At 42.3% G+C, this 15,499-nt stretch overlaps 1 protein-coding gene across 1 annotated transcript; it reads left to right on the forward strand.

Moving 5' to 3' along the window:
* Positions 1-3,835: 3,835 nt before the first annotated feature.
* On the forward strand, positions 3,836-14,902 carry LOC139441642 (collagen alpha-5(VI) chain-like). Its single transcript, XM_071222450.1, has 8 exons — positions 3,836-3,905; positions 4,743-5,307; positions 10,900-11,057; positions 11,218-11,244; positions 12,152-12,709; positions 12,884-12,928; positions 13,107-13,583; positions 14,361-14,902. The coding sequence occupies exons 1-8, from the start codon at positions 3,836-3,838 to the stop codon at positions 14,900-14,902; spliced, it is 2,442 nt and encodes an 813-aa protein (XP_071078551.1).
* Positions 14,903-15,499: the final 597 nt, after the last annotated feature.

Here is a 15,499-nt window from a genome sequence, read left to right on the forward strand (position 1 = left end):
TGGTGCAATGTATTGACGTTGTCAACATTTAGTGTATGGAAAACCTGAGTGATATTCCTGTTATATGACCAGTTGCATGAGTGAGTGAGTATTTTCGTCATGTGTGTATGACACACGAATGCCATGAGTAGTGAATATCGTGGTTTAAAAAGCCCATATAGAAATTATATATAGCAAGCAAGACATGAGCAGTAATATCGTGTTATAACGCACTGACTCTGCGGCGACCACTCCTTGCCACTTAATATCGAGCGCCAGACAGGGTAACAACAAGTACCATCTTTTGAAGTCTTTTGGTATGGTGCGGCCTGGGATCTGAGTCAGTGTGATAAGTCTGAGTGGGATATTCATGTTAAACTAAGGTATGGTATCTTAGTAGGCTAGCACTATAAAATTGTCATTGGTCCGGACTAGTTCAAGCGGACATTCACACACACACACACACGCACACACACACGCACACGCACACGCACACACACACACACACACACACACACACACACACACACACACACACACACACACACACACACACACGTCACTATTGTGGGATCGAGCCCTGAACCAAGACGCTCTACCACTACTCCACGGAGGCGATCTCGTGTTATAATGCACCTATGTAAGAACATATAGTAACATGTTGTTGTTTGTTGTTTAACGCTGCACTCACCAATATTATAGCTATGTGACGGCGGTCTGTAAATAATCGAGCCTGGATCAGACAATCCAGTGATTGACATCATGAGCATCGATCCACGCAATTGGGATTGATGACATGTATCAACCAAGTCAGCGAGCCTCTTGAGACAAACATAGTAGCCTTTTACTATTGAAGGTGCTTTGAAAAGATTAAATAACGCCTCCATCCACAGTTCACTGGCCAAACAAGGCCTAGCGATAAGCATAGTCTCCTTTTACGGCAAGCATGGGTTGCTGAAGACCTATTCTAACCCGAATCTTCACGAGTCATAGTAATGTGTATGACATGAGTAGTGGACATCGGGTTATAACACACCTATGTAGGAAGCATATAATTACATTATTTTGTGACCTGCTTTCTGATTGTACTTCTCAATTGTTGTTTTACAGGAATGATTATACTTTAAGTTTACAATCAAAGTTATGCCCCTTGCGTTTTGCACACAACTATTGCAAGTGTTGTGTTAGGCACAACATGCCAGGCAATACTTATGCACGAAAGCCATACTGTGTTTTTCTGGGCTGTAAAAAGATCATTGATAAAACAAGAAGAAAAGAAACAGAGATTTCTCTACCTTGGTTACCACCATGTTGAAACTTATATCAGGATGGTTGTTCCCCCCAGTAGAAAATAAAATCTTAAGTATCGGTGCAACAAAGATATAGTAGTTGTCCTGTATTACGTCTTATTCCCTGTATTACCTATCAAGCCCTGTATTACGTCTAATGCCCTGTATTACCTATCATGCCCTGTATTACCTATAATGCCCTGTATTACCTATCATGCCCTGTATTACCTCTAATGCCCTGTATTACCTATCATGCCCTGTATTACTTATCATGCCCTGTATTACCCCTAATGCTCTGTATTGCCTCTAATGCCCTGTATTACCTCTCATGCCCTGTATTACCTCTAATGCCCTGTATTACCTCTCATGCCCTGTATTACCTCTAATGCCCTGTATTACCTCTAATGCCCTGTATTACCTATCATGCCCTGTATTACCTATCATGCCCTGTATTACCTATCATGCCCTGTATTACCTCTAATGTCCTGTATTGCCTCTAATGCCCTGTATTACGTCTAATCCATCGAGCCATTTTCCATCGAATGTGTTTTTATTCTCAATGAAAGAAGCACATACTATAGTCCCTTTGTGTGTAATTTTGATTGCCTTCTATCAAAGTAAATACTGACATGATAGCTCCGTGTTCTTTTCTAAAACCAAACTGTAGCTTATTGGGAAAATCGGGGTTAAAACGTTTGAGCATTTTTTTTTCAAAGGGCTTGCTGAGATATGATGTCAAAGTAATGCCTGTATAATTTCAAGGAGCAGATTTATCATTTTTCGTCAATGAAGGAAACTTACAGTGAGTGAGTGAGTGAGTGAGTGAGTGAGTATGGTTTTACGCCGCTTCTAGCTGTATTCCATCAATATCACGGCGGGGGACACCAGATATAAGCTTCATACATTGTACCCATGTCGGGAATCGAACCCGGGTCTTTGGTGTGATGAGGGAACGCTTTAATCACTTGGCTACCCGACCACCCCGAAACTTATAGTGACATGTATGACATGAGTAGTGAACATCATGTTATAACGCACAGTGTAGGAAACATAATAACGTGTAGGACATGGATAGTGAATATCGTGTAATAATGCACCAATGTAGGAAACATATTGTAACATGTATGCCATGAGTGGTGAATATCATGTTATAACGCACTGTGTAGGAAACATAATAACGTGTAGGACATGGATAGTGAATATCGTGTAAGAATGCACCAATGTAGGAAACATATTGTAACATGTATGCCATGAGTAGTGAATATCATGTTATAACGCACTGTGTAGGAAACATAATAACGTGTAGGACATGGATAGTGAATATCGTGTAAGAATGCACCAATGTAGGAAACATATTGTAACATGTATGACATGAGTAGTGAAAACGTCAATGAAGGAAACATACCATGACATGCACAACACATTTTGGTAACCAGGAAATAGTGCGTTTATATTGACAATTCAACACAAAACCTGCAACAATGATTTAATACCTGAGATACAGTCAATATAATACATACCTAACAAAGTTTGGCGTAAGGGGATTATTACTGCAAATTATACACATGTGACTAGAAAGCTATTGGTACATGTACATGACTGAGCAATAGTTATGCCCAGCTAGGGATCGATTTGCCTTGCACAGCTGACAACCTTCCCAAGCATTGGCTATAAACACAGGAGAATCGACTACATGTACCTGACTGAGCATCGGTCAGGCCCAAGCTGTTGGGATCAATTGTCGAGAGTCATACATAGAACACAAGGATTTCGACAATTAACTACACATCTATCTTTCTACACTACAGATAGAACACATAAGATGCTAAATACCATGGAGGTCAAGTCTGACCTGTGTTTTGACAACAGGCATCCAATGCATCCCATCCTAATGACTACAGGGGTAAATATACCCAAAATCGAAGTTAATTGCCTGTCATTGTTTATGAAACCTGTACAAGATGGCTGAACTTGAAGCGTTGTTGCGCATACTCGTACTTGGCATGCTGGGAAATTGCCTTATCTAAGTTACTATAAATAGCTCACGCATGATACATATATGTATTACTGACGTTTGTCTGACTGTAGATTCTTATAATAATATTCATACACAACCGGGTGGTTAGTGTTACACTTATCCGGTAATAAAACTGCAAGAAGGTTGTATTCTGGCTATTAATGTTGACTTTATGTTTACCTAATAATGACACCATAGAATATAATTAATGACGTGCCAATACCGAAAGTTGTTGGAAATAAAATATACTTGTATGCTACATTTGATCTTGGAAGATATGAGAAACTAACAACATAGCAGTTTAAGTTATCATAATGAACTCACTCAGTATACATTGAGCACCAATGCACGCCAGTACTGTGACAACGTTATCTGTGCATTAGCCTGAGAATACACGCCACCCTGGAGCCTAGCAACCATCACGCCATAGGGCTGTCATGGCTTGCCTACACCATTGAAATGTAAAGTCAATACACCATTATTCAACTCCCCACGTTAAGCTGTAAATCAAAGACACACTGGAGGCTCACAGATACACATATACTTCGACATGCTGGCAAAATATGTTACGTTTATTTATGTCACGATCTTCAGGAGCTGTATGTGTTCGACAGGACCAGGTCAGTTATTATCTTCCCTACTTCAGCAGATGGAGGGATTGTTTTAGGCTACCTTGCTATATTTCGTAAAGATTATTTGCAAAGTATGTATCATTCCCAGTCCCAGACTTCCGCCTGGAGAGGGCCCGGTCCGAGCTTCCATCCCTGACTGGTCGGCTGGGAGTCAGAATACTGCATCTTAGAGGGGAATTCATGTTATCAAAAGACGTTCCAAAATGGTACTTGTTGTTACCCTGTCTGGCGTGCGGGATTAAGGGATAAAAGAAGGAATCTGTAAGTCGTGACTTAACTGATTGTACATGCATGGTCTGCTTGACGGCAGTAGAAGATATTGCTTTATTTTAAATGCAAAATGTCCTTTTAATCTTATGTACACTGTAGACAACAGTAGTTATCGTTTGTTTGTTTGTTGTTTAACGCCGTACTCAGCAATATTCCAGCTGTGTGACGGCGATCTGTAAATAATCGAGTCTGGGCGAGATCATGAGCGTCGATCCACGCAGTTGGGATACGATAAGCCACATGCTTCTACCAAATCAGTAAACCTGGGCCCGATTCCATTCTTCGCCCCTTAGGGCAGCCATTGGTTGCTGAAGATCAATTCTAACAATGGGTTGTGGTTATTCAAGTTAACAATTCTTCTTCATGGTGCGAAAGAAAGAGCCTGTTTCACATTGGCCATCTGCATTAAATAAACAACATGCATTAAAATCAAAATCATAAATATAGTTGCAACTGAAGATAGTGCGATATTGAATTGGTTACATAGCTGGTAGCTGTGTATTGCCTGCGCACAATCTGTGGTACATGTGTGTTAACCATTTGTTACCTGTGCAGGTGCCGTGTGTCTCGGAGATATCACATTCGTTATGGAATACAAGAACTTCCCCTTTACTGACCCGACTAACTGCAACTGTGACGGCAAACTCGGCTCCTACTTCGTCGGAAGCTGCTGCTGGTGCTACTCTTGTTGGGACCCCTTCTACGACCACTTTCTAGATGAGCTAGGTGACGTCAGTGGCGTCAAGGTCAACCTGTACGTCAGTGACGCCAGTGCATTACGTTTGTATGATTGTACATTCGACTTGCCTAATCTTAAAACAACCAGATGTAGAACGGAGTGTTGGAATGCACGGACTATTTCCAATACGCCAAGGATACCAGATGTTGGGGGTGTGGTCGTTCTTGTTGTCGAGAGAGGACTGTCTCATGTGATGGAGGACGTCGTTAGTTCCCTGCCTGATGGTGGTGCTGTCGTCGTCGTGGTCGGTGTTGGCAATGACGTCAGTCGCCGCGAGCTGCTGCCCTTAGCAACGGATGAAAACCGTTTGGTGATGGTGGAGCACAGAAACAAGCTTCAGGAGTCTGTGTCCGAGATTCGCCAGAAGGCGTGTAACTGTGAGTAACCAGGAAGAATTCTCGCGTCGTTACGGAACAACACACAGCAGTGTGTGCGTGTGCGTGTGCGTGTTCGTGTATGTGTGTGTGTGCGCGTGCGTGTTTGCGCGCGCGTATGTGTGTGCGTGTCCATGTGTGTGCGTGTGCGTGTATGTGAGTGTGTGTGCCTGTGCCTGTGCGTGTGCGTGCGCGTGCGCGTGCGCGTGCGCGTGCGCGTGAGCGTATGCGAGCGTGCGTGTACGCGTGGGCGTGCGCGTGCGTGTGCGTGTTGCTGTGCGTGTGCGTGAGCATATACACGTTTGGGGGCGGGTGGGGTTTTGGAGTGTTTTGCAAATTAAACCGTATTTGGTATGCACACCTCCGCCAAAGAGTGAACCTTCGGAAGGTAGGCTGAACCAGGCGTGGACCGACAATGACAAACAAGATAGCATGTGTTACTGGGAGCAACGTCCCCGGACGTCAGTTACGATAACCCGGAATCAACCAACTCACCGGACTTGTCCACCAGATGAAATCACTTACAAACACAGGAAACGAACAGTTCAGGGACACAACTTTTCACCCCTTGATATACCGTATTTCATCTATTGGACGCCCGGGCGTCTATTATTTAAGAGCAAACCTATGATCAAATAGAAACCGGCGTGTATTGGAGGCCCGGTGTGTCAGATAAAGCAAATACGGTATTAATAATTAAAAAAAGAGTCTTATCCAAACACCCCATGAGCCCCTGGAGACGACTCAGTAGGAGTTGTGATATAAGTACTCGCTTTGTTTGTTGTGCCCAGTATAGCCACTCTTATCTTGAGTCAGTTCAAGCTTCACACACTGCAAACAGAGACACAGGGGACTTGCTAGGTTACAGGTGGGGTGTCGGAGTATGCGGGACATGGAAGACGGTGGAAGAGACGTACGCGTGTGTATTCAACAAGGGAAAACAAAACACACACGTTTACAGCATCAAACATGTGTTAGGGTATTTAACACGTGCTAGAAATCTTAAATTGTTGTCGTGTTTAGACCGAAAAAGGATTTCCTTTCTCTAAACGTGTGAAATGGCCTATGCTCTCATTACATGGGTGTTAAATCTAAACATGTTTAAAACGTACGCGTGTTCAGGACTAAACACGGATACATGGGTGAGTGAGTTGGGTTTTGTCACAAGAACGTGTAGAATATACTTAATATTGACATTCCATGGCCCCTAAATCTGTTTACAGCAGATCTAATGTCAATCTGATGGTCAGATTCCTGAAGAGTGTTGAATCGTATACAACGCTTTTATCAAGCACATACAACGCCTTTATCAGTTTATACAACGCCGCAATCAAGCATTTATCATACCTTTATGAAGCATATACCATGCTTCTGTCAAGCATACCCAACGCCGGTATAAAGCATATACACTGTGACAATTCGAAACGTGGTGAGGACAACATATTTAGGATGAGGAACGTGTTAAGTTTTCTACAGTGCATGACCACATAATATACAACATTATGTAATGACATAACCCTTGCAATATGCAAATAACCACACATATACCTGCCTCTTTCATGCCCTTACAACGCCTTTATCAAGCATAAACAACACCTCTTTCAAGCATATAAAGTGTACGTCAAACATACACATCTGTATCAAGCATTAAACAAAGCACCTGTCAAGCATATACAACACCTACCTCAATTTATACAGCGCATCTATGAAGCATATACTACGCTTTTAACGAGCATATTCCGCGCCTCAGTCATGCATTATACATTACCTTTATCAAGTTCATTCAACGCCAATATCAAACATATACAACTCCTCGATCATCCGGATACAACACCTCTGTAACACTTATACAACGTTTTTATCAAGCATATACCTACACGTTTATCAATAATACATAACGCTTCTATCCGGCCTGTGTACATCGCATTTACAATGTCACTCCCAAGCATATACAACGCTTTTATCCTGCCTATAAAACGCATAAATTCCGCTTATACATCGCAAATATCATGCATACACAACTCATCTATTCCGCTTATACAACACCACCATCATGTACATACAACGCCTCTATCATGCATATACAACACTTCTATTCCGCTTATACAACGATTCTATCATGCATATACAACTCATCTATTCCGCTTATACAACGCCGCTGTCATGTATACACAACGCATATATCCGCTCATACAACGCCGCTTTCATGCATATACAAAGCATCTATTCCACTTATGCAACGATTCTATCATGCATACACAACTCATCTATTACGTTTATACAACTGTATCATGCATATACAACACTTCTATTTCTCTTATACAACGATTCTAGCATGCATATACAACGCATCTATCCCGCTTACACGACTCTATCATGCATATGCAATGCATCTATTCTGCTTACACAACGCCGCTATCATGCATATACAAAGAATCTATTCCGCATATACAACGCCTCTATCATGCATATACGACGCATCTATTCCGCTGATACAACGCCTCTTTCATTCATATACAATGCATCTATTCCGCTTACACAACGCCGCTATCATGCATATACAAAGAATCTATTCCGCATATACAACGCCTCTATCATGCATATACAACGCATCTATTCCGCTTATGCAACACTTCTATCGTACTTATGCAACGACTCTATCACCGCTGATACAACAACTCTATCATGCATACACAACGCATATAATCCGCTCAAACAACGCCGCTTTCATGCATATACAACGCATCTTTTCCGCTTATACAACGCCTCTGTCATGCGTATACAACACATCTATTGCGCTGATACAACGCCTCTTTCATTCATATACAACACATCTATTCCACTTATACAACGCCTCTTTCATTCATATACAACACATCTATTCCTCTTATGCAACACCTCTTTCATTCATATACAACACATCTACCCCGCTTATACAACGCCTCTTTCATTCATATACAACACATCTATTCCGCTTATACAACGCCTCTTTCAATTATATACAACACATATATTTCGCTTATACAACGCCTCTTTCATTCATATACAACACATCTATTCCGCTCATACAACGCCTCTTTCATTCATATACAACACATCTATTCCTCTTATGCAACGCCTCTTTCATTCATATACAACACATCTATTCCGCTTATACAACGCCTCTTTCATTCATATACAACACATCTATCCCTTTTATACAACGCCTCTTTCATTCATATACAACTCATCTATTCCGCTTATACAACGCCTCTTTCATTCATATACAACACATCTATTCCTCTTATGCAACGCCTCTATCATTTATATACAACACATCTATCCTGCTTATACAACGCCACTATCATTCATATACAACACATCTATCCTGCTTATACAACGCCTCTTTCATTCATATACAACACATCTATCCCGCTTATACAACGCCTCTTTCATTCATATACAATGCATCTATCCCGCTTATACAACGCCTCTTTCATTCATATACAACGCATTAATTCCGCTTATACAACGCCACTATCATGCATACACAACTCATCTTTTATGCTTATACAACGCCACTATCATGCATATACAACGCATCTATTCCGCTAATACAACGCCTCTATCATGCATTCACAACACATCTATCCCGCTTATACAACGACTCTATCATGCATATAAAACGCATCTATCCCACTTATACAAAGCCTCTGTCCTGATTATATACCCATCACTTCTCAACAGAATACCCCACACATATCAGTCTCAGTTATTGCGTCTTCAGGCCTTATTGAGGAGGGAACCAACAGTGAATATTTGTCTCTATTAATATTTTAATCTCTACACGAGTACAAACCTTGAGTCATCACTGATTTTCAGTGGTCCACTCATATAATGTTTCGACTATTTTGTCCTTTTCGTCAAATGGAATCTGTTTCGTCAGATAATATAGACTGCTTGTGCTCTTGCATGGACAATCTATATTTAGTAGAAGACACTGAAAGTAAAAATGAGTGAGTGGGTTGTCGCTAACGCTCTTTTCGCAGTATGTGAGTTATATCTCAATGAATGAGGGCAGGCAGGGTGGTTAATTCGAACCCACGATCAGCAGATATTATTACTACTACGGACTAACGGACGCCGACCTGTGCAGCTACCTGAGGTTATTTGGAGCTGGGCAACCTGTGCCCTAGAAAGTATACGTCCAAAAGAAACCTTACCATAGTTTTGAATCACTCTATTGAGCAAAACCCACAAAAGATAGATGCATGAAGTAAAATGTGAAAGATCAAAATCTCAACGATATCAATATTAAAAATGAGAGTCATACAGCATCCGATATTGGCATAACCGTTGCCGGAATAGAGGTTACAAGGTAACGGACGAAGGGAACAGATATCTAAAATCGCTCATGGTTCAATGTATGAAAGTTGGTAGTGGGATGACGTCAGGTGGGATACGTCGCCATGCTTTTTGGAGGGCCTGGATCAGTTCTTGTCTGTCTGAACACGACGACCCATGACAGCCCTCAGGTGTTCCATGGGGGACAAATCTGGGGTGCATAAAGGCCACGGCAACACGTTGACGTTGTTTGGTGCAAGGACGTTCTGTACGATGCGGGCTGTATGGAGGCTGTCGTTGTCATGCTGATAAAGAACACCGCGTGGCAGCCAATCGGACGAAGAAAGTCCTCCATTCAAAGCTTAGCTGTCAAATTTCCGTTAACGATGACCAGTGGTGTTCTCTCCTACCCACAAATTTCTCCCCGCACCATACCATTCCTCTTCCATACACGACCTCCTGAACGTAAAAACGTTGTCTGTCATCAGCTCTGAACAGACAGAACCGGCTTTAATGCCAGTTACCTCGAGCCAAAGACGTACAGTCCCGACTCATCTCAATCTCTGACTACAACGTTGCGCTGTCAATAACTGTCCTCTGTAATGTCTGAAAGCCCAATTTCTTGTCGACTTACCAAATGACGTCGCTATCAGGAATCGATTCTGGAGATGTATATACAACATACACAAGCACCGGTCTTCATTGGGCATAGTTACCCTGGGTCTGCCTTCTAGGCTTGTCTTATATCTGCCCGGTCTGTCTGCTGTTGCATCAGGTTAGTTACAGCAACACGGGAGCAACCCAAAGTTCTAGCAATGTGGGCATAATCGACTCCCATCTGTATCATACCCAGGGCCCTCTAGAATTGTTCGGGTGTAAGTCGTGGCATTTCTGTAGTGTTTCGTTTTCGTCAGTGTGAGTGTCTGACATGCCGTCAGTATCCTGTATATACCTTTATTGCACGTGTTGTTTCGGCTGCCGAAGCGACACGTGTTTTTCACCTTTTCGCATTTTCTTAAAAAAACCCAACGGGCTGCGGGCGTGTATTACTCTCAAAATAGGGTATTGTTGTTTTTGGACGATGTGTTTTGCATTGAGTTAGTTTGAACTGGTGTTATCAAATATTTTCAATTCCATTTTAAAGTGGTAAAGTTTCTTTTGGTCGTCAGTTAATTTTACGATCGTGGATTCTCTCCTCCACAGTTCCTATTACCTTTCTTGGTCGAACACAGACACTGATTGATTTATTAGTACATTCTTTGTTTGTTTTTATCAGCATGTCAGAAAGATGTGACATTTGTTATGGCTTGGGAAACACCGGAAGTCAAGAAGAGTTACGGGCCTTGGCGACATCCAGCAACGTTTCCTTCACCTTGGAGAACTGGAGTTCCCTGACAGGGCTCATCCCGGAACTCAGGCACCTTGTATGCCACGGTATGTCAACCCTCAAATACTAGTACGTGACGGTTTTAAAGGTATAGCGTATGTCGATATTTTTCCCTTTTAAAAATATACGTATGTTGGTACTTTTTGGTTCTTATTACGAATGTATATATTGTAATAATTATTGACGAATTTTATATTTCCTCTGCAGATATGTCACTACAACGGAACGATGTGGGTAAGTGTTTGTGACCGTGACAGGTAACCTCTGCAAGCAATGAAGGGGCGGTGGGGTAGCCCTGTGGTTAAAGCATTCGCTCGTCACAGGGAGGACACGGGTTCGATTCCCCACAGGGGTACAATGTGTGAATCACATTTCTGGTGTCACCGCCGTGTTAAAATTGCTGGAATAGTGCTAACATCGGCGATACCCAACTCACACATCGAAAGACGACAAGAACCACCAGAGTGTTGTTACACCCACAGGAAGTGATCACGTGACATCCGTTTACATCAAACTGCACCCTTGACAACTTATCATCATGCAACAAATCATTGAAACATTGAATCAGTCCTCCAAAAATATTTCAAGGAGTTCTATACATTTTGAGCACACACGTGACGAGGCAAAAATGTACCTTGTATGTTGTAAACATTCTTTCGATGTATGTTTTTTGTATTATTTCAATGACTCGCCTGCGTGGTCTAGTGGTAGAGCGTCCGACCGGAGAGCAGAAGGTCCCCTGCCGCGTAATACCAGAAGACGTTAAAATATGGTACTTGTTGTTACCCTGCCTGACGTACGGCATTAAGGGGCTAAAACAAGGAATGCTCGGCTCGGAGTCAGTATACTTTGTCTATGTGGGGTATTTGTGTTAAACTGCGGCATGGTAGCTCAGCTGGCTAACACTTCATTCGGCATTAGCCTGGACTGGTACAAGCAGCTAAACACACGTGCATGGACGTCGCTGTATTAGTGCAATAATCTTGGACGCGGCGGTAAACCCCATTTTACCTCAACTTTTATTTAAATACCATCTTCTGAAAATGGAAGTGGCTGCAGTCTGTGTGAATATAAAAGTCGTACTGACTTGATTTTGTCGTGGGACTCACACTGCACTTCTTTGTCTTTCTGCTTTCTCAAGCTTGTGAATCAAGAACAGATACCACACTCCTTGTTGACCTCTCGCATAGCATGACAGGATATGTTCCATCCATGAAGACGTTCTTGACGACGTTCCTGAAGACGCTCAGCGTCACAGTCAAGGACCAACACGTGACCTTGATAACATTCTCGTCTAATGTCAAAGTTGTCGTGGAGAACAGTGTCAACATATCTGACATCCTCGCCGCCATCAACGACCTGAAACCTCAGATGGGAGTGTCTGATCTGACCGGAGCTTTAACTGAGGCCTTTTATGTCGTGAAGAGGTCACCTCGGCTTTATATGGACACTGGTCAGTCTTGTCCAGCATTGGCAGCTCTTATTCTGTCCGACGGCTTGTCTCAGAGTAGATCTGATGTTCTGAAAGCAGCAACGAACTTAAAACGTGTCGGTGTCAGGATTTCCCTGCTGTCCTTTGGAGTCGAGAGTACAGTCTACGAAAACGAGGCTATAACCTCGAACCGTTACACGTTTCATTCTTTTAACCGGTCCATGAATTCTACCCTCCTGAATGAACTACACTCTGACATTGTGAATGGTGAGTGATCTTTTGTCTATGAACATGTATAAGTACGTTCATTAGTTCTCGGGGTTTACAACAATTAGATTTCTGTCAAACAAAAACACCAAACTAAATTGTTAGCAAGAGATAATTTTGCTGTGCTGTACTGAATGTACATGAAAGATTCATCTCATTAACAGTTTTCTCCAGTTTCAGCAGAAGCAGCTAAGGGACACGACTCCGCAGCTGAAAGTAGTAAGTTCAAAATATTTTTATGTCACATCATGCATTTTTCCGGAGCTACAAACATTCAAAATTAAACCATGTACTAACAAGTAAATTATTTCTTACACAAAATTCGGTGACTGCTCTTGTTTTTATGTTTTAACAATAATTCTTTGTATATGTTTGAGGTGGACCTTTTTTTTTTCAGATTGCAGCTATAAACCAGCCAACGTTACGTTCATATTCAATGTTCAAAGTGAAGATCTCATTCAGACGTACGTGGGAGAATTTGTAAACTTTACCAAGCCACTATCCAATCATCCACGTATCAGTGTTTTGCATCCTTTCCACATTTCGTCTACGTTACCAAATGACGTGAGATCGCACAAAACTGTCAGCTCCACCTTATTAGAAATGCTTGAGGAGGTCAAGTTCCCGACTGACGTCAACGGCGCGACTTGCGTCATCATCGTCAGTGACGAGAAAGTGACTGCGCCTGCCCCCCTCTTCCGGCAAATATGGCGTCTTGCTGACACGGGGTCAAAGGTTATGTCAGTTGGAGTTGGTGATGATGTCAACAATTACGTGACAGAGCGAATTGCTTCAGTGCCAAGATATGCCTTTTCTTCAAGATCCGTTTGGGATATCGACATCCCACAGAACATGTGGAACAGGTATTGTGAAGGTACGTTTTATCCCTTTGTATACCAGAGAACCGGTACAAATACTGATTTAACGTTAACTTCTGGACAGAAGGCTGGAAAAGTTGAAGTCCAGTCAATGAGACACGTGCTATTGAATTGGCCTTTATTAATTTGTTTATATTAATCATCATTTAACATTTAACTTGTGACATCTTTACAAATGAACATACAGCGGCATGGTCAAGACAAGGTATGATGTATCTTATTTCATTGATATGACTAACAATTGGACTATTGTCTTTTATAAGGAAATGTGCAAAAACACCTCCTGGTTAAATTCAGCTCAATATCATCAAAATATGTTTACGGAATAGGTGACTATTATTGTGTCAGATTATCGAATGTTAACTTCGTTTTGATTTTCATATCTATATATGTCTTTTATATGTGTCAATATTTGTGTAAGAAATAATCTTCACACATACTTGTAAAGTGAGTGAGTGAGTAAGTATGGTTTGATGCGGGTTTTTGCAATATTCCAACAATTTCACGGCGGGGGACACCAGAAATAGGTTTCACACATTGTACCCATGTCAGGAGTCGAACCCGGGTCTTCAGCGTGGCGAGCTGATGTTTTAACCACTAGGCTCTCCGACCGCCCCTACATACCTGTTGAAGTATGATCACGTGATATTTGGGATATTTTGCATTTTCACCATGGATTGTCCCTTAAGCTCAAAGAATTTTATTATTCGAAAACCTCCATAAAGCGACTGGGATGAGGGAGTTTCTCTGTACCGCTCTATCTGCTGTTCCAGCATGTGGCTTCACTCCTGATATCGATCTGGTGTTCCTCGTGGAGGCCAGCACTCAGACATTCTCTCCATGGAACGACGTCCTCAACTTCCTCATTGGCGCCTCCGACACCTTCCCCGTCGGCAGACACAACGTCATGGTCAGCGTGGTCACATTTGGTCAACAGACGGTGTCCCAGATCCGATTTAACAGCTACACTACCAAGATGGAGCTTTTCAGATCCATCCACAGTCTCCAGCCTCGAAGAGGGCCTGCTGATCTCGCAACAGTCCTGCAGGATGTGGACTCCTTGTTTGCAGGTGCCCGCGGAGGAAGACCTGAAGCCAAGAAGGTCGCAGTCCTTGTCATGGCGCAGATGATAACACGCGTCATCAGTACTGGTGAGGACACTCAGGTTATCCTGCTGGATATTGGTGCCAAGAGAAATCATTCTCCATCCAAGTTTCTAAAGAGTTCTGATATTTATATACAGACAAGAGGGGCAGATGGTCTGGCGAGGTACCGCCGAGACCTGCGTGGTATTGTATGCAGCAATGAACGATGAATAGGGACCATACTCACAAATGTAGCCTAATTGATACGTTGCAAGACTAAGCCATATATATCTTGTGGTTATAGGTATGTCTGTCATGTTAGGTGGTAGTAGAGAGTGTTGTCAGTGGCAGTAAATGATTGAAGGGCTAGTAAAATGCCAGGACATGCTGGATCGCTCGAGGGGTTTTGGGATGGGAATGCTTCTGGAAGACAGACTGTACCTAAACAGAGCAAAAGGAGGGCGATTCGAGGCATTTACGACTTGTGCCAAACACCGAATTCCAGCCTTATATTATTTGCTGGTATAATGATATGTGAGGGAGTGAGTAAAAATTTTACATCGCATCGGCAGTATTGCGGCCATGTTGCGATTATAATGATATGTAATATTTGGCCTTGTGTTCTGACGGCTCGTCTAAATTCATGTTTTACAGGTAAGATTATATTTAATGAGTATCCAACCATATACTGTAGAATCAGTGGTAGTAATATGTGTATCACGAAGCTATGCCCCTTGCGTTTTGCTTTGGTGAACACAGTTATTGAGCTTGTTGATGAATAACACGTTAGGTGCCACCCTTAGGCATATGTATGTTCAATATCAAAG

The sequence above is a fragment of the Haliotis cracherodii genome, unplaced genomic scaffold, assembly GCF_022045235.1.
Source record: "Haliotis cracherodii isolate W230 unplaced genomic scaffold, xgHalCrac1.p SCAF_42, whole genome shotgun sequence".
NCBI classification, from domain to species: domain Eukaryota; kingdom Metazoa; phylum Mollusca; class Gastropoda; order Lepetellida; family Haliotidae; genus Haliotis; species Haliotis cracherodii.

What these genes read in the sequence shown, in the direction of transcription:
- LOC139441642 (XM_071222450.1), top strand. Translation starts at nt 3,836, where the DNA reads ATGCTGGCAAAATATGTTACGTTTATTTATGTCACGATCTTCAGGAGC. An exon ending in CAGAAGGCGTGTAACTGTGA is followed by an intron (nt 5,308 to 10,899) that starts GTAACCAGGAAG and finishes TGTTTTTATCAG; the next exon opens with CATGTCAGAAAGATGTGACA. An exon ending in CGACTCCGCAGCTGAAAGTA is followed by an intron (nt 12,929 to 13,106) that starts GTAAGTTCAAAA and finishes TTTTTTTTTCAG; the next exon opens with ATTGCAGCTATAAACCAGCC.